Raw genomic sequence first — 19019 nt, forward strand, 5'->3', positions numbered from 1 at the left:
TACCGCATTGAGGTCGGCCAGGTCCCTTATCTTCCGCAAGGAGGGATCTCTCTGCAACTCGGCCTGGAACTCAGCAGCTGGGACGGGGATGGCCACCTGCTCTTTCTCGCCCGCTGGGTCCGAAGCTGCAGCCTCCCTGAGCCGCGTCCCTGGGCGTTCCCTGCCCACCAGGTTAGGGTCCCGCGCCTCAGGCAAGGCACCCCCCCCAAGGCCAGGGCGCAGTGCCCCTCGCCGGCTCTGACCGCGGGTCACACCTAAGGCGGTCTGGGGGCTGCTTGGCCAGTCCTCTAGGTCCCCCCCCATCAACACCTCAGTGGGCAAATGGTGGTGCACTCCCACGTCCTTGGGGCCCTCCTTGGCCCCCCATTTCAGGTGTACCCTCGCTACGGGAACCTTGAATGGGGTCCCGCCCACCCCGGTCAGGGTCAGGAAGGTGTTGGGCACCACCCGATCTGGGGCCACCACCTCGGGCCGGGCCAGTGTCACCTCTGCGCCCGTGTCCCAGTAACCATAAACTTTCTTCCCATCCACCTCCAGGGGAACAAGGCACTCGCTCCGCAGGGACAGCCCCGCGCCAACCCTGTAAACGGAGAACTTTGAATCCGGAGCATCTGGCCCCCCAGAGAAGCTGGCCTGGGGCTCTCCTCCCTCCTTAGCAGGTGGTACTCTGCCAGCCCCCATTCCCTGGGAATGCTGCCTCTCGCCGGGCTGGGTCTCTACCCAGTCAACCCTCTGTGGGTTCGGCCTGCTCAGTCTGTCCCTGAGCCTGGGGCACTGGGCCCGTATGTGGCCCTTTTGGCCACAGTGGTAGCAGCCCATGTCCCATGGGTCCCCTTGAGTGGGTCGGATGGTCCTGATGTCGGATGTTCCCCTCTGATGGGGTTTTTCTGTATTTTCCCACGGGGAGGTCCCATGGTGACTCTCTCTCTGCGTTGTGGTGGGATTGCTCCTTTGGGACTCCTCCCTTTTATCTCCTGACCGGCTCTTTACGAACTCATCGGCCAGCCGGCCTGCCTGTCGCGGGTTCTCTGGCTTTCTGTCCACCAACCACAGCTTCAGGTCAGATGGGCACCGCTCATACAGTTGCTCCAGTACCAGCAGTTTGACCAGGTCCTCCTTCGTCTGGGCCCCACCAGCCCACTTGCTGGCGTATCTTTCCATGCGGGCGGCTAGTTGCAGATATGAGATCTCAGGGGTTTTATCCTGACTCCGGAACCTTTCCCGGTACATCTCAGGAGTCAGCCCAAACTCTCGTAGCAGGGCCTTTTTGAATAGTTCGTAGTCCCCTTTCTCTGCCTCTCCCAGTTGGCGGTACAATGCCACGGATTTGGGGTCCAGTAAGGGGGTAAGGACCCGGAGTCTGTCCGCGGGATCCACCCGGTGCAGCTCGCAGGCCGTCTCAAAGGCCTCCAGGAAGTCATCCATGTCCTCCCCCTCCTTGTATGGGGCCATGATGCACTTATCAAAGCTCCGTGCAGTCCTGGGTCCCGCCTCACTCACCGCAGCCGGGGGTTCGCTGCCCTTCAATCTCGCCAGTTCCAGGTCATGCTGACGCTGTCTCTCATTCTCCTCCCGTTCCTGCTGACGCTGTCTCTCTTCACGCTGATGCTGTCTCTCTTTCTCCTCCCGTTCACGCTGATGCTGTCTCTCTTTCTCCTCCCGTTCATGCTGATACTGTCTCTCTTTCTCCTCCCGTTCATGCTGATGCTGTCTCTCTTTCTCCTCCCGTTCATGCTGTCTCTGTTGTTCACGATCCTCCAGCTCTCTCAGTTTTAGCTCTTTCTCCCATTCCAGCCAATTCCGCTCCCCGGATGCCGAACGTCGCCGGGAGGATCCTCTGCTGGCCGGCGAGCTTCGCCGGGGGGACCCCCTGCTGGCCGGGGGGGCCACGGCGCCTTCGGTATTTGCTGGGCTCCTCCCCACCCTTCCCCTAGGCATAGGAAGGAGGGGTCTCGGGAAGCCCTCAGCAGCCGGCTGACCACTCCCAGCTGGGACAGACACTGGTGCCTGCGCTGCATTTGCCAGGCTGCTTCCCTGAGACACAGGGATCAGTTCATTCGCGCGATCTTCTGCCTCCAGCTGGGCAATGAGCTGTTCTTTGGTGAGCCTCCCAATGCGCAGCCGCCTCTGCTTGCACAGCTCCACCAGGTCGCTCTTAAGCCGCTTGGCATACATCTTCCTGCTGGCCACTCACCGGCCTGTGTGCTCAAAGCTCCCCACAGTTCCCAGGGGGACCCCTAGTGTGCCAGCCCTTCTCGAGGTCACCACCTCTCTGCCAGGGTTGAGCTGCAGACTCCTCCGCCCCTGGGACCACTCGCTGCGATCCCCTCGGGGGACCCTGTTACTGCAAAAGTCCTTCTCGCTGGTCACACACTCCCAGGGGTAATAACCGTCTCTCTCTCACTCTTCAGCGCGCCTGGTCCCCATCAATCCCCCTTCGTTTTACTGCTCCCCAGTCACTTACTGCAGGAAGCGCCGTCCACGGGGTGCAGTAGATCCCACCGCTGCCACCAGTTGTCACGGAGTATCGGGGGACTCAGGGCCCTGCACCTCCGGCTTCCTGCGATTCACCATGACTCTCAGCCAGCCAGTAAAGCAGAAGGTTTATTTGGATGACAGGAATACAGTCCAAGACAGGTCTTGCAGGCACAGACAACAGGGACTCCCTCAGTTAGGTCCAGCTTGGGGTCCCAGGGCATCCCAGCCCAGCCCCCCTTGGGAGGTCAGAGCCATCTCTGCCCCCCAGCCATCTCTCCCGCCTCCTTTCAGCCTGCTTCCAGCACTCTGCTTTTGCCACCCCTCCCACAGCCTTTGTTCAGTTTCCCGGGCTCAGGAGTCGCCTGGCCTTCAACCCCTTCCTGGGTTCTCATGTTACACACTCAGGTATGCGCCCTCGGGCAGATCCCATCCTACAATGCAGACTATCCCAGCACACTCCCCTGTCAGCATTCACAGACCACCGTGAGAACAGGCCCAGTTCGTCACATCAGGCCCAGTTCGTCACAGCCCCGATCACTATATTTTAAGAGCACAGTACAGGGCAGAGCGAAGACTCTCCTGCCATGCCACCTCTACAGAGCTTTCCTCCAAGGGACAGATAGAATCGGGATGCACCTGAGAAGAAATTAGCCAAAAGAAGCCCTAGGAACCGCATGGCATGGGTCTGTCTGTCCAGGGGTAGCCTTCTTGGCTTTCGCTCTCCAGCCTACCGTCTATGTACTGCTGCAACTCTCGGCACCGGTCTCTGAGCTTCTCTAACAAAGGAAAAGTCTTGCTTTTCGGCCCTTCTACTGGCCAGGTGCTGTCACCAAGGTTAGAAATACCCCCAGGAAACGGGGATCCCACCCACGACTGACCCCCCAGGAACCCTCCCCTGAGCTGGAGGGGCGAGGAAGAGCTCTCGCCACCAGGGAGCTGGCCTCCCCGGGACCTCAAAGCAAGCTAATGAATGGGATCCATGCTGCGTGTGGATTGTCTGGGCCTTTCCCCTTCTAGGGGTCAGTTGGCTTAAGAGCCGTTGATTCCAAAGCTGGAAGGGACCATTGTGATCACCCCGTCTGCTCCCCTGTGTAACACAGGCTGGAGAATGGCCCCCAAGTGATTAAGATGGTAACTATCTACTGCAGCTGCCAGCTAATGAAGTTGCCCCTTTAGCTCAAGCGGTAGAGGCCTGTGCTTCCAACCTCCTGGGCCTGGGAGCGGTTCGATGCCTTTGCTGGACAGCCCAGGAGTCCTTTGGGCCAGCACGGCAGCTGGGCAGCCCTGAAGGAGAATTCCCGCGAGCGGTTGACACCCCCGGAGAAAGGACAGTTTGCGACAGGAAGACGCCTGCAGCCAGCTGACATGGCAGGAGGGAGTTGTGTGTGTCAGGACTCGGCCTGGGCGCTGGGTTCACCCCCGTTCTTGGTGTGATCCAGGAGTCAACAGGTCCATTTCTCCCTCCCCGAGCTGGGACACTGAGGTCTGCACTGACTCAGAGGGGAGGGGGACAGCACCCCCGAACGATTCACCCACCCCGCTCCCTGCAGTACAGTGCCCCTAAACTACAACCATGCTGGGTCAGCAGGACTCAGACGGGAGAGTGCCCCCTATTGAATTACCAGCACCAGCTCGGCCCCTCCCCAGCCAGGGGGAGCTTGCATGATGTGCCAGAATCCCGACCCAAGCATTCCACTGCACTGGGGCAGGGTCACCCCGGCCAGGCAGCCACGGAGCACAGGCTCCGCCCAGGCGGGGAGCACAGCCAGCGCCCTGGTGCGATGAGCTGGGCTGGCCGGTGGTGGCACCGCCCGCTGTGCTCTCAGCTCGGGCGAGCAGAAGGCCCTGCTGCGGGAGAACTGGAGGCCCAGCTCAGAGGCGGGGAGCACACTGCTCAGAAGGGTCCAGACTCCATCTGGAGCCCCCAGGCACCTGGCTGAGCTCTGGAGCAGCCAGATGGGCCCTCGCTGCCTCTCTGACAAAAGGAACAGCCCAGCCCTGCGGCGTGGGGACATTTACAAACAAGCAACTGCTGGGTTCAGCTGTGCCATGTCCCCGGGTACAGCAAACGCCTCCTGTACCCCCTTGCCAGCACTGCTCTGGGCAGCTGGGGCGCACGCCCCTCCCTCCCCCCCTCCCCAGGCACCAGAGGTATCGGCTCAGTACCACGGGACCCAAATGCAGAGGAACATGCAGTGTCCAGGCTGCTGCACCAGGACCATGGTGCCAGCCCGCACTGCCCTGTGTGCTAGGCACAGTACGGCTGGCCTGGCTCACAGCCAGGCATGTGCCCACAAGATGGCTGGAAAAAGGGGTAGAGGTGGGAGGCCAGAGCTGTGTCTTGCACCCTCGTGTTACCCACGCAGGAGCTGGCAGGAGCGGTGGGGCTCCTCGGAGTGACTCCCCCTGCCCAGCCACTCCCCAGAGCCCACAAAGCCTGGGAGCGGGGGAGGTCTTGGCCGGGAGTCTGGCTGAACCATTTGGTACTTTTACTAATGGTGCTGGTGCCACCTATTGGCAATTGCTAACCCTGCTTGTTTAGGACGAAGCCTCTCTCCTCTGACACTCGGGTCTTGGCCCTGTTCTGCCTGCCAGGCCACGGGGTGCTGAGGGCGAGACACAGACAGGCCATGCACAGTCCCGAGGGGTCCCCATTCCCCTCCCTCCCGGGGGAGCAGCATGCAGGGGCCAATGTGCCATAACAGGACTCCAGGCGGCCAGGGGGACACCCAGCACTGCGCATTAGCCACACCACACTCTCCCAGAGAATGGCAGGGCCATACAGCCCGTTTTATTTGGGGGTAGCACCCGAGGGAGTCGGCTGCAGCCAACCAGGTAGCTGCACGGCGGGGGGCCGTTCCTGAGCGGAGCTGTCCCAGTTTCACTGACGTTGGGCATCGAGGCAGCAGAAGGACCCGGGTTCCTGCCGCCACCGCAGAGAGCGAGTGTGAACTGGAACAGCGCGCAGGGAGGGAGTCGTCTGCGGCAGGCTCGATTTCAAAGTAGGCATGTTCAAAAACCACATCCCTCCCCCAGGGACGACCTGGGGCATGCGGGGGACACGTCACCGACAGAGTCCCGCTCCACATGCCCAGCTCGCTGCACGGCAGGATGCCCTCCACGCTCACTGCCAGGTGGCTGAACTCCCCTGGGCACAGCCACCCACCTCCAGTCTTGGGGCTGGCTCCTCTCTGACCTGGCCAGCAGTGCAGAAGGCCTGGTTCCCAGGAGCCGGCTGCCGTGGGGGATTCCAGTAGGGGCTGTGGCCGCTGCCGTTCCTCAGAGAGCAGACTGAGTGCTGAACTCGGCTAGCGTGGGCAGCGGTTCTGAGCCACGCCAGCCATCTAGGTGGACAAGACAATCTGAGGGTAACCCTTGGTTTCCTTGCCTTCAGTGAGGAGGCTGGGCCCAGGCCCTGCCGTGCGCAGCAGCGATGCGGGGTGACCAGGCGTGGCTGGGCTGATGCCTCTGAAAGAGAAGAGATTCCCTTTGGATCTGGCAGCCTCCGGCCTGTGGCCTTTCCTCCTGCAAGTCACCCTCCTCCTCCACCAAACAGCCCTGGGGGATCCAGCAGGAGGCGCTGCCCCCGTAAGGCCGGGAGATGGGCAGGCTCTCACATGGCAACCACCAAGCCTCTCCCACCCCATCCCAAACACTGCCTCTGCCCTGCCCACAATCCCCTTCCTCAGCACCCACAGCTGCCTCTTCTCTCGTGCAAAGGGCTTCTCAGTGCCCAGCCCTGCTGCATGAAACCACTTGGCGCTGCCTCCCTTGGCCTCTCTGGCCCAGCCACAAGCAGCGGGCGAGAGCTCTGCCTCGGACCTGTAAGGAAGTGCCCCCTGTGACGAAGTGGGAATGTTCTGAATGTTTCCTTTGACTCCTGGGTGGGGGCCTGTGACGCAGCAGGGAGGGGGGGGAGTATGGACCTGGGCAGGTGGCAGGGGAGTTTGGCTGGGACTGGCTGCGTTGGGGGATGGGAGACTGGCCTTGAGGGAAGATACCTGAGCAGGTAACATGAGAACCCAGGAGGGGGATGGAGCCAGGTGACACCTTTGCCCCGGAAACTGGACACAGGCTGGAGGAGGAGGGGGGGGGGGGGGAAGCTGAGTGAGACAGCTGGAGGGAGTTTCAGTTTGGAGCTGGCTGGGGAAATGGAGGGAGGGGCCAGACGAGGCTCTGGGCTTCCTGCCTCCCCAAGATGGACCTGACTTAGGGGCTCCTGTTTCCTGTACCTACAAGCTCTGTTTTAGACCATGCTCCTGTCATCTAATAAACCTCTGTTTTACTGGCTGGCTGAGAGTCACGTCTGACTGCGGAGTTGGGGTGCAGGACCCTGCCTGTGCGGACTCGCTGTGGGGAAGGGCCCGGTGGGGCAGGGGAGGCTGAATGCTCCTATTAAAGGGGGTAATGAGTGCACTGTAGGGCTCCAAACGACGGGTGTCCACCCGTCCGCCCCCTTCCCCCGCTGGAAGGGAATTAGACGACGCAAAGGGAGACCGACACCCCCGGAGCCCACACTCTTGGCCTGGATTCTCCAGTGCCCTGGGCCATTCCTGCAGCTGCTGGGCACGTGCCAGGCTCCTGCCCCCTCTGGCTCCTGCAGCGGGGTGGTGGTCGCTCTCCCTGGGAGGAACCTGCCCATTTCACACATGGCGCATGAGCTGCTGGCAGATGGGACGACAGGAGTGGAGGTGTGCTACACAGGACACAGCGAGGCCTCTGCAAGGCATTCCCGCCCCTTACCTTTGGGCGGAGGAGGGGGGCAGGGCAATCACCCTGGGACGGGCCGTCAGAACCACCTCGCCGCGACTGGCCTCCACCATTATGTTCTGCAGCGTGTTCTCCAGCACCAGCTCCAGCAGGTTCCCGAACGCAGGCAGCCTAGAGAGCCCGGAGGTGCAGGCTGGGGATGTTTAATGCCGCAGGAGAGGTTGTCCATGGGCGCAGGCCCTGCGGTGTGGGCAGCTGGGTTCCCCCGGCACACACAGGGCCCCAGCAGGTGCCGAGGTGCCACGGCCAGCTGCACTAAGAGCGGAGAAATGCAGCACCTGACCCCACGCCCTCCCCTAGAGCAGCCCAGCCGCCCTCTCGGCACAGACTGTGCCTGAATCGGGGCTGATGGGCGGGAGCCTCCAAACCCTGCCTCATCTGCACTGAATCTCTCTGTCCTCAGCTGCTCTCATCTGCAACATTGCATTCGGGGCAGGAGCAATGCATGCTGGGACTTGTCGTCTGCTCAGGCCGCACCTCCCTACGCAAGAGGAGGGTGGCTAGCAGGCTGCGCGGGAGAACTCAGTGGGTGGCCACACGGAGTGCATGGCTAGCCCACTGGAGGTATAACGTGAGAGAGGGGAAGACAGATTTGTGCTCCCTGCATCACAGCGGCCGGGGCCCCTCCTCACCTGGTGATTGTCTCCTTCTCCTCCCGGAGCTGTTCCTGGTGAAGGATGTCACGCAAGCTATCCGGAGGCTCCTCCCCAGCCGCCCTGGGAGAGGTGACCAGGCTCATCTCACATTCTTCCTGCCTCTCCTCCTCCTCTCCCGGCTTGTCCTTCGCACAAGGGGCTGGGGAAGGAGACGCTCTGGAGGAGCCACCCGGGCTTCGCTTCCTGCCCTGATGCTTTGCTGATTCTGCAGTCCAGAACTGGTGGAAATAAGGCATGGGCTCGGCCAGGCTCCTGCTCACTGCTTGGTGAAACTGGGTGTCCTCCAACAGGCCTCTAGGATGGGAGGGAAAGGAACAAAGGGATCAGAAACAACACCTCTGCATAAGTAGACGCATGCCCACGAGGCCGATGTCCTTGGCAGAGTAATGACCCCTAGGGATCACTGAAAGCCAGCTGCTCTCACTTGAGTCAGTGGCCAGCTTGGCCCCCTGCTAGCCCTGGGGAAGATGGCATCGATCCTGAGTGCCTGTGCCCAGAGCTTGTGCAGCCAGTTAGTCTTAATGTAGCGTCCTCCAGTGGGACCTCGCTCTCCGCAGATGGGTGGGGTGCCAAGGCCACGGCAGGGGAATTGGCACTGCCTCTGAAGCCAGGACAAACGACAGTTCCAGAATCCAGCAAGCAGCTGCACTGGTATTTATTACAGCTCCTCCCCAGCAGCGAGGGAGCGGACACCCTCTGTTCAGCCATTGCGCTCCTGGCTTAGCATGGCCGGCGATGCACAATCCCCAGGGCAGGGCTCCTGCACTTCTGTCTTCCGCAGGCCCAATTCCCCAGTCCACGCCACTGGTCTGACACAACGGTCCCACCAGCGGAAGGGCAGTAGAACGGAGCGGAGAATCGGGCCCATCTCCCCCCGTAGCCCCTATTTCAGCGGGGGGACACTGACTCCGAAAGGAAAGGGGAGCCTGTACCTGATCACAGCAGTCAGCAGGTCAGTCACCACCTGCATCTCCTGTTCGGAAGAGCCAGCCAGCACCAGAAGAACAGGGTCCGTCCTGACGCCTCCCTCGTCCTTCCTCTTGTCCACAGCCTTGTCTCCCGCTGTCTGCTGGAGATGCCTGCACAGTGAGAAAAAGCAGAGGGGGCCTTCGAGACAAAGTACAGTGCCTGGACCGTGGCAGGGGGCCTGAGGGAAACCAGGATGGGATCAGGTAATTAGAGTTGGTAGCATCAAGCAGATCACTAGAGGCTGGAGCGGGGCACCTGGCTCACCCAACCTTGCACCGAGTAAGTTTGGTGCAGAGAATCATTTTTACCACAGCTCTGAGGATTCACATCAACAGAGCTTTGGAAAGACACGGCCCGTCTCTCTCCCGGGACCCCGCAGGATCCATCGGCGGGACGATGCTATAGAGCAGCGGGCCTGCGGTGCTGGCAAACAGCTGGAAGCAAAGGGGAACAAGGGAGGGCATAGAAGTGCCAGTGTGGAGCAGAGAGGCACCTCTGGGTGAGAGAATGGACTGAAAGAGCGCCCCCCTGTGCCACACGCAGGCTCTGCGGAGACAAGCAGCAACCACCTCTGGTGACCCGGGCAATGACCAGATCAGTGTCGTTCCACAGGGATTTACGGACGCCAATAAATTGCAGCCAGTCTGAAACCTGGCTCTCAGCGCCACGCCTGAGGGACCTGTGCTCCCTGCCCACGATTCCAAGCAGCAGCCTTGTGGGCCAGCCAACATGCATTACCTGGGCCAACAGAAGACTCAGGGAAGGTGTGAGCAGGGAGGCTGCCAGCAGGAGAGAGGCCATGTGCTGGCAGCTCACTCGAGAGAGCTATGATTGAAGCCCTCAATCACCATCCCCCAAAGGGCCCGATTCGCCCCTCCAGAGGAACGACTCCGATTCACATCAGGATCAGTGAGAGGGGTCTCACGCCCAGGCAAGTGCCAGTGACTCGGGGGTTACAGTGCCTGTGCGTCGATGGGAGAGAGCCGGGAGCTCGGCCCTTGCTTGGCTCCAGGCGTTGAGGGATTTAATGCTGCTGACAACGAGCAGAGCGCTGCCCTGATCCCCACCAGCGCAGAGCCCTGTACGCACAGATCAGACCATCCTTCTTCCTGGGCCAGGCAGGGAATCAGCTGGTGGGTTCTGAGCTAGGGCTGGTGGCAGCGGAGGGGAAGACAAGGTGCCACTTGGTGGTTCTCAAACTTTTGTCCTGGTGACCCCTTTTACACAGCAAACCTCTTAGTGAGACCCCCACCCCCCATATACATTCAAAACACATTTTTTAAAATATTTAACGCCATTAGCAATGCTGGAGGGGAAGTGGGGTTTGAGGTGGAGGCTGACAGCTCGCAACCCCCATGGAATAACCTCGCGACCCCCTGAGGGGTCCCGACCCCCAGTTTGAGACCCCCTGAGGTAAAGGGACACAGTGGCACTACAGATCCCCGGTTTCACTTCCCAAGAGCCAGCTGTCAAACCTGTTATCCCAGCCAGACCGCAAGCTCAGGCTGCTGGATTCAGCCTCCCTAAATTCCCCCTGCAGCTCACGGAGAAACATCCGTTGTCACTTCCTGTCCCCATGCAATGGCAGTTCTAATCCGAGGGGCAAGTCGGCGTACACAGGCACGCGTCGTAGCAGGAAGAGCTCTGGGTCGGGTGGAGATGTCATTCCAAACAAGAGGCCTGTCTTTTCTTACCGGCAAAGGAAGAATTTGGGGAGCTCAGAGCAGAAGTTGCTCAGGAAGTCGTCCATGGAATGGGACCTGGCTGTCACGCCGAGGTGTAGCAGATGGGACTTGGGAGGCTCTGGTTTGGCCCACAGTCTACTGGCTTCTTTGTCCATCAGGTGCCTCCTCTGACTGCGGCTGACGGGTGGATTGGGTGCAAGGAGGTTTTTAATGGGGGGCAGAGTCTGTTGGGGAAGAAGAAAAATTAGCCCTTTACTGAGCCTACTGCAGGCACTAACTTCTCCTTCAGCACTCAGCACTGGTGCAGAAAATGACCAGAACTGGGTGCGGATACCTGATCTCACATTACCATCCACACCGTGACCAGAGAAGGAGGAAGCGTCAAAACACGGAGGCCAAAAGGGATGAAATGAAGACTGACCCCTCTGCCCAGCCTTGCAACAGGTTAGCAGCAGGGCCAACTTCCTCCTTACCCTGCTCAAGACCCAGCACCTCAGCCTGACCTGCAGAGAGCTCCTTTCATGGCAGTGTCAGCCTGGGTGATCGGCGCCCAGGTCTGAGTGCCCGGGTTAGTCCAGCCCAGGGGTGAGCAGCCGCACTGCAAAGCCCTGCCCAAGTCACTGCGCACCCCCAAGTGCGTCGCCTGGACTTCTGGAGGCAGACCCCAGAGTTCTCTGTGCTGCATTAAGCTGAGTCCCTCTGATTCTTTCCCAGTGAACTGAGGGACAACTTGTCTGTCCAGCTGGGCACAGGTGGAATTGTAGGAATGCATTGGAAGACTATTGGCACTCGAGTGATTTAGCCTGCATCTTCACTCCAGAGTAGACTGCTACCAGCCCATGTGAAAGACTGCTACCAGCCCATGTGAAAGCCTATACCTCCAGTCATGCCAGCTAGCCTCAGTTCACAGCACCATCAGTCTCGGGTGAGAGGGTTTTGTGTACGGCTGGGAGGAGGTTGGGGCAACACCCGGGAAGAGTTTGTGTTAACTCTGCAGTGAAGACAGATCCACAGGTGAAAGGGCAATTCAGTCTCTATGGTCACGCCCTGGCTTCTCTGCTGACAAAGGGGAATTAGTGACATTTCTGTCAGGGACGCCCCCTCCCTACACATTTCACACCGGGGAGGTGGAGCATCGCTAGCAGGTTCCAATCAGGGACTAGAGTAAAAGCCTGCAGCTTCCACCTAAACTGCTGACCCCTTCTCAGTCATCCTCCTTCCCCAGCCAGCTCCCTTCCATTCCAGTCTGATGTCTGGCGAATGCCCCCAGCCCCACACTCACCCCAGGGATCTCCTTGGGCTGGCTCTGGCAGTTCGAGAGACTCACCATGCTAGATGCACGGAGCCATCTTCAGTCCCAGTCTGTCCTACAGGCCCCACTCTTCGAACTCCCTGCGTCCTGAAACCCTTTCTAAGGTCACACCCTTCATCTCACAGCCCTTTAGTATAGCCCCCCATGGAGCGGCCCACATTCGAGACACCCCAACACGCTGCCGATGAACCGCGTGGCAGACAAATCCCTCTGTCCACGGTGCCAAACCCTTCACCCAGCAGCATCTGATCTCCAGCCATCAATGTATGTTTGGTTCTAATTTAACCCACCTCTTCTGTAAAGCTAGCAGCCGACAGTCACAGCCAAACAGCCTAATTCTTCTATGTACCAACGCCTCCCCCAGCTTGGCAGTCCAGCCTTTCAAGCTCCGTGCTCCCCAGCCAGCCAGCCTCCTCGCCCCGCAATCCCCAGTATCTCACTGCTGGGCTCATTCCACTTGCGGGGATGGAGCCATCTTACCTTGCACTGTCTGGTCACAGCAGGCGACTTAGTGAGTTTTTCTTCTGCCGAGGAGTCTGCTGAGCTCTAGAGGAAGGGAAACGAGAACCAGGTTGTGTTTTACCCCCTCCCAACCGCAACAGAGCAATCTCACTCCCCAGCTGGTCAGTTTCCAGAGCCTCCGGTTCTGCTCTTCACCAGGCTCTGATCAGATATTCCCTTCCAAGTTTCAGATGATCTTTAGTAACTTCAGAGTTTGCTGGCCAAGGATCATTATGATTTCCTTACAAAACTACCACATAGGCCAGCCCTTCTCCAGTGTTCCACACGCAGCACAAGGGTCTGAGGTATTCTTGTGGGTAAATCTAAAGACTAGGAGCCAAGATCATCTTGGGTTCTAATAGCCAGGGAGCCACTGACCATGTGAGCGTGGGAAAAATCACATGACCCCCTTGCCCGTCATCGGCCCAGCGGGGTTTATTTTTAGAGACGGTTCCTCACGGAAACCCAGATGCTCCTCTGCAGCTGAGAAGCTGGAAAAACAAATTACACACAAAGAAGCGTCTTGTCCTTTGGGGAGCTGAGAATCCCCAGAACTGTTCCTTACTCTGGCATGCTGCTTCAGATTGGTCTCGGCCCCCAGGTCCTGCTCGGTGATGGTGAATTCCACAGTTTGCCGTTGCTTCTCAGCCTCCCACTCCTGGAGCGCCTTCTCGTACTTAGCCAGTGGCTGCTGCATGACAACCTAGGAAACTAACCCTAGATTAGAACGAGCAAGGCCAGCAGGAAGGTGTAGAGAGCTGTTCTTGCCACATTCTTCCTGCAACGTGTAAGACCATGGACAGCGTATGGTTCACTCTCTCTGGCTCATAATACATGACCATCAACAGTCATGCGAGTCAGCATTCAAACCCGCGGTGCTGGACAGAGCCTTTTCCCTTGCCAGACCTTCCAGTACCTCGGAGGATATGCCTTGAGTCCTGCAGAGAGGTGGGCCGATCTCGTATCACTTGAACCCAAGAGAGTATTAGCAGCAAGGGTGCATCACACACTCGGCTCCCAGCAGTACAAGAAGCAAGTGCCCCAATTCAGTGATTGCCCCATGCCAGTACATTACTCATTACACAAGCATTTCTCACCGTTAATCTTAGTGTGACGAGCCACGCCTCCGTCACGAATGGGGATCGAACCCCGAATGCCCAGTGCTAAACACCAATGGGCTCCAGCACGTGAGCGAAAGGAGGACTCTGTTGTCAGTAGTAGGCTGCTAGCTGCTGGGGGCAGCCCTAGAGGGAGACATGATGGCATCACTGAGCCCATGAAAGCGGCAGGAACCTCCCACGTCTCACCTCACACACCAGATCCACGTTGTAGAAGCATGCGTTCCCAGACGCTTGCAGCGTGATGATGCAGTGGGTGCTCTCCCCGGGCTGCACGACCCCCATCTCCGGTACGATCTGTAGCATCTAAGACACAGTGAGGACTCATTACAGTGACCTGTGTCCGGTCTGTCTCTCCTCACCGGCTGGGTAACACATAGCCTCGGGAATTCTCCCAGGCTGCCCTCCACATGAAATCACTAGACCTGGGAGGGATCCTGGATCCACATTTAAAGAGCCACCACAGGTTTCGTTGGTGTGGTAGGGTGATGGGGACCCAGGCTTCCAAACAGGAGGCGTGATGCACTACTGCTGATTCTATGCAGATAGAACTCCACTCAAGTCCAGTCTCCAGACCTCCCATTCCCTATCTTCTTCTGAGCTCTTGTGCTTCGCCCCAATCCCCAGTCATCACCTTCAGGTTTCTAAGTACCCTTCTTCCCCCATGTGCTAATGTACATGCCACCTCCATCAGCCTGCCAGCTCTCCCATTGTTCTGATGCAATCAGACAGCAGGGCCCTGTCACGGCCCAGTGTTGCAGAGCTGAAAGCAGAACTTACCTCGCTGGCGTTAGAAGTGCCAACGTGCCAGGCAAAGATGACTGCCTCGCTCTCGGAGGCATTGTTGAGAAAGACGAGCCGGCTGGACTTGCTGTAGACTGGGATGTTTCCAAGGCAAATCCTGTGCTGGGATAAGAAGGCTGTCTGGAAAAGAGAAACCAGGCAGAGAAGATGGGTGCACGTCTGTGATGTTATTGATATAATCTGGGACCATATAGATCATTGTTGCAACCAAGGTCCTGTAGTGGCATGCAAATCTTGTATAAAGGGGTCAAATGGGGTGTCTAAGACAAGGTTATGGTTTACTGGTTAGGATTATGCTGTCTATATGTGTGTATCAATTTTGTAGTTGAAGTTATGAATATTGGCTCTATACTGTCTGTATTTCAAACTTATGCTGTGCTTCTGGGAGACATCCCAGACAAACTGGTGTTAGCTCTGCCTAGCCTGCTTGATGGCCCATTAAGGACCATCAGCTATACAATGGACCCATTGAGAGAAGGCAAATATGCCTTGAGACTCAGCAAAGTATGCAGGAACTTGCCCATGTGACTCCAAACTCCATTTTCCTGTAATTTTCCACAGTAAGAACAAAGAGGTGTTCTTACACCTGGAAAAGACTATAAAAGGCTGATGCCTCATCTCCAGAGAGTCTGCAGAGAGACTGCAGAGCTAGAATTGATATGCAAACTAGACACAATCAACTCCGGTTTGAATAAGGACTGGGAATGGCTGAGCCATTACAAACATTGACTCTATCTCCCCTTGTAAGTACTCTCACACTTCCTATCACACTGTCTGTACTCGGCTAGCTTGATTATCACTTCAAAAGTTTTTTTTTTCTCTTAATTAATTGGCCTCTCAGAGTTGGTAAGACAACTCCCACCTGTTTATGCTCTCTGTATGTGTGTATATATATCTCCTCAATATATGTTCCATTCTATATGCATCCGAAGAAGTGGGCTGTAGTCCACGAAAGCTTATGCTCTAATAAATTTGTTAGTCTCTAAGGTGCCACAAGTACTCCTGTTCTTCTTTTTGCCATCACTGTATGGAATTGATTCCCTTTAACCAATTCTAACTCTCATCTCTATCTTTTTCTTTTATGAATAAACCTTTAGATTTTAGATTCTAAAGGATTGGCAACAGCATGAGTTGTGGGTAAGATCTGATTTGTATATTGACCTGGGTCTGGGGCTTGGTCCTTTGGGATCGTGAGAACCTTTTTCTTTTACTGGGGTATTGGTTTTCATAACCATTTGTCCCCATAACGAGTGGCACTGGTGGTAATACTGGGAAACTGGAGTGTCTAAGGAGATTGCTTGTGAGACTTGCAGTTAGCCGGTGGGGTGAGACCGGAGTCCTCCTAGTCTGGCTGGTTTGGTTTGCCTTAGAGGTGGAAAAACCCCAGCCTTGGGCTGTAACTGCCCTGTTTGAGCAATTTGTCCTGAGTTGGCACTCTCAGTTGGGTTCCGCCAGAACTGCATTGTCACAACATCCCAGAGAGATAAGCAGATGCCCAGCTCCACCCTGTATCTGTCTGATGTCCGGCAATCGATGGGTCACGTTTGGCTAACACCAGGTACACTAGTCATTTATATAATGCTGGACATACTGTTCCAACAAGACAATTACTGCCTGTTCCAGGGCCATTCCTGTCCTCCAAGGTGGGGTTAGCAAACTGGGGCATGCGGCTCCTCCCACTGCCCTGCCCAGGTTACAAACGCTGTCTCTTTTTGGCAGCAGGAGGCTCCAGGCTGCGCGGTGTAACGCTGGGTTAGGCAAGAGACCTCCCTGGAGCACAAGAGCCCGAGCTAAGCCAGAGTCTCCAATCAGAGCAGCTGCTCCTTTGGCAAGTTCTGAACATCCCCACTCAGTGACTTGGACAAAATCCCCACTGACCTGACTGCGAGTTCCAGGTAAGGACTCCATAACTCAGCCTGGCGCAAGGTGCTGCAAACACTAATTAATTACACTGAAGAGTTAGAGAAGGTTAAAAATTGCAGACCCCTCTAGGGACACTGACATGCATGGCATTCTAGAGCACATTGTAAATTGTCCCGTTTGCTTTCCACAAGAGTGCCATCTTCCTTACGGGAAGTCTGCTCCGCTCTTACTAAGACCTTGTCTAGACTACAGGTTATGTCGGTCTAACTTGCATCACGCAGGGGTGTGAAGAATCCACCCCCTGAGTGACGTGACCCAAGTGCTGGCCCAGGAATGAAAGGAGCAGAGCTTTCCTTTAATGAATAAATGACCAAGGAAAAGCTGCTGTACTCACTAAAGGTGACTGTTAGTTAGCTTTAATCTTCAATAACGCGATGGTCACATGACAACACCCCAGCAACCATCTTGATTCGGGTGCCACTGGAGATGGAATTGTGAGTAAATAGTCTTTCAGGACAACAGCTACCGTGGGCAGGAATCTGGCTTGTCCTATATCAGGCCAAGGAGCTCCCCATGCAATCAGAGCCTCTAGAAAAGAGGCCCCCCGCCAATTTCAAACCTTTTCATGCACTTCTGGAATGACTGCTTTTATCATGCTGTGGCTATGGTAATATCGCACCTGGTGCTTACCTGCCCGGGCACTGTTAGTTTGGAAGAACCTGGAGTCACTGAAGGAGACAAGACTTGGTTGAACTGGGCAGTCTCTCCCATAATATGTGGATCGTAGCCTATTCCCTGGAAGGTGATCAGAGCCGAATCTCCCTCCAAGATGTGGATGGGAACATCCACCTGCCACAGAAAGGGCAACAGGGATAAATTCAGGGCTGCATTTTGAGGGACCCCCATACAAAGCAATGTCTTTGCTAATAGAGCAGGACTGCAGCCTCCTCATTTGGAGTAAGTGACCTGTGCAACACTGACTAGCCACGTCCCCCCAAGACCCACTAAGGGCGGGGACACTAGCTGCCTGCTGGGTATGTGGGTTACAGAACAGTACTGTACAACAGATGCCTCCTTGGAGTAACTACTTTTGAAAGACTTCCCAGTCTGATCCTACAGCCAATTATGGATGTGTTGCAACTTCAAGGGCCTGATTCTCCTTTGCACCAAGGCCCCTTTACACCACTCAGACCCAGAGTCTCTAGTATTTAGGCTCTCTCTGTTCTCACCCTGTTTCCTCGCCCCACAGTTTCATGGTGGGGCTGCAGGGGGCTCCCTGTCTGGCCACGGGGCCAGTGACACTAGATCCCTGCAAGCTACGGTTCTGGCGAGGCAGAGCAGAGACCCCTGGCCAGGAGCCCGAGGATGAGGACAAGCCCCTGGCTGGGGGGCACACCACCCATTGCTGAACGGCTCCTGCAGCAGTGAGTCGTGAGAACGGGGCTGCAGAGGGCAGCTGAACAGTCCCAGTACCAGGAGTGACACCAGGCCCCTGCAGGCGCTAAGTCCAGCAGAGGCTGTGCTTGCCCTCTGTAACCAACAGATGGTTTTTTGTCAATGTCAGTGTGCAGATGAAATCAATGTTTCCCGAGGACAAGTGATTTCAATCAAACCCTACAAGCCAAGTTCTGATGTGAACAGAGAGGGCTGCAGGATCTTGGCCTACTCAGCCGCCCCAGGGAAAGTACTTGACACTATCACTCGTTTATGCCGAGGAGCATCTTACAGAGTATGTTCTGGCTTCCAGTGGCGAGAAGACCCACTCGATGTGGCTTGTCATGCCGGGAAGGGTCTCCCCCCTGGGATTCAGACAGACAAATACAGGGTGCTGGAAATTCTCCTCCTGGATTTTCATCACAGAGTCCAGCTGAATTTCATAAGCCACAGCCATGGAGCCCCCGTTGTACAGCTCATAGATCTGCAGGTAACAGAAGAGGGATGCAGCGCTCACTGGACCACGCTGAAGTTAAACTAGTTAGCAACAGCCCTCAGGCCTCAGATGAGGATTAATGAAGTTCATAAGTCAGGGCATTTAACAGAACAGAGGTTCAGAGGGAGGAGACCCCATAACGCCAGAATTTATAACAGAGGGTCTGGTAGGTGACCACACAAAGCCAACATCTATCACCACACCTACAGACACTGTTTCTGCTACAGTGCCTCCCACACACTATATAAGAACATAAGAACGGCCATACTGGGTCAGACCAAAGGTCCATCCAGCCCAGTATCCTTTCCTCTGACAGTGGCCAATGGCAGGTGCCCCAAAGGGAATGAACAGAACAGGTTATCATCAAGTGATCCATGCCCTGTCACCCAATCCCATCTTCTGGCAAACAGGCTAGGGACATCATCCCTGCCCATTCTGGCTAATAGCCATTGATGGACCTATCCTCCATGAATTTATCTAGCTCCCTTTTGAACCCTGTTATAGTCTTGGCCTTCACAACACCCTCTGGCAAGGAGTTCCAGAGGTTGACAGTGATTGTGTGAAAAAATACTTTCTTGTGTTTGTTTTAAACCTGCTACCTATTAATTTCATTTGGTGGCCCTTTTTTCTTGTATTATGAGAAGGAGTAAATAACACTTTCTTATTTACTTTCTCTATACCACTCATGATTGTATAGACCTCTATCACATTCCTGCTTAGTCATCTCTTTTCCAAGCTGAAAAGTCCCAGTCGTATTAATCTCTCCTCACACGGAAGCCTATACCCTTAATCATTTTTGTTGCCCTTTTCTGAACCTTTTCCAATTCCAATATATCTTTTTTGAGATGGGGCAATCACATCTGTATGCAGTATTCAAGTGTGGGCGTCCCATGGATTTATATAGAGGCAACATGATATTTTGTGTCTTATTAT

General features: G+C 56.3%; 1 protein-coding gene across 3 annotated transcripts in view; it reads right to left on the reverse strand.

Annotated features, from left to right (window-relative positions):
* Window positions 1–5237: 5237 nt before the first annotated feature.
* The window catches only part of CFAP65 (cilia and flagella associated protein 65), a 46906-nt gene continuing 33124 nt past the window's right edge, over window positions 5238–19019 (reverse strand). For 2 of the 3 annotated variants that reach the window (XM_054043221.1, XM_054043222.1), the window contains exons 22-32: window positions 17883–18074; window positions 16847–17005; window positions 14270–14413; window positions 13679–13795; window positions 12937–13074; window positions 12351–12416; window positions 10568–10782; window positions 8837–8983; window positions 7881–8198; window positions 7222–7359; window positions 5238–5946 (exon numbers count right to left, since the gene is read on the reverse strand). In XM_054043221.1, the coding sequence (XP_053899196.1) occupies window positions 5823–5946; window positions 7222–7359; window positions 7881–8198; window positions 8837–8983; window positions 10568–10782; window positions 12351–12416; window positions 12937–13074; window positions 13679–13795; window positions 14270–14413; window positions 16847–17005; window positions 17883–18074 (1758 nt within the window). In that variant the 3' untranslated portion in view covers window positions 5238–5822. Of the gene's footprint in view, window positions 5947–7221; window positions 7360–7880; window positions 8199–8836; window positions 8984–10567; window positions 10783–12350; window positions 12417–12936; window positions 13083–13678; window positions 13796–14269; window positions 14414–16846; window positions 17006–17882; window positions 18075–19019 lie in introns of those variants that run through there. The other variant, XM_054043223.1, reaches the window with a different exon arrangement.

This window comes from Malaclemys terrapin, chromosome 11, assembly GCF_027887155.1.
Source record: "Malaclemys terrapin pileata isolate rMalTer1 chromosome 11, rMalTer1.hap1, whole genome shotgun sequence".
NCBI classification, from domain to species: Eukaryota; Metazoa; Chordata; order Testudines; family Emydidae; genus Malaclemys; species Malaclemys terrapin.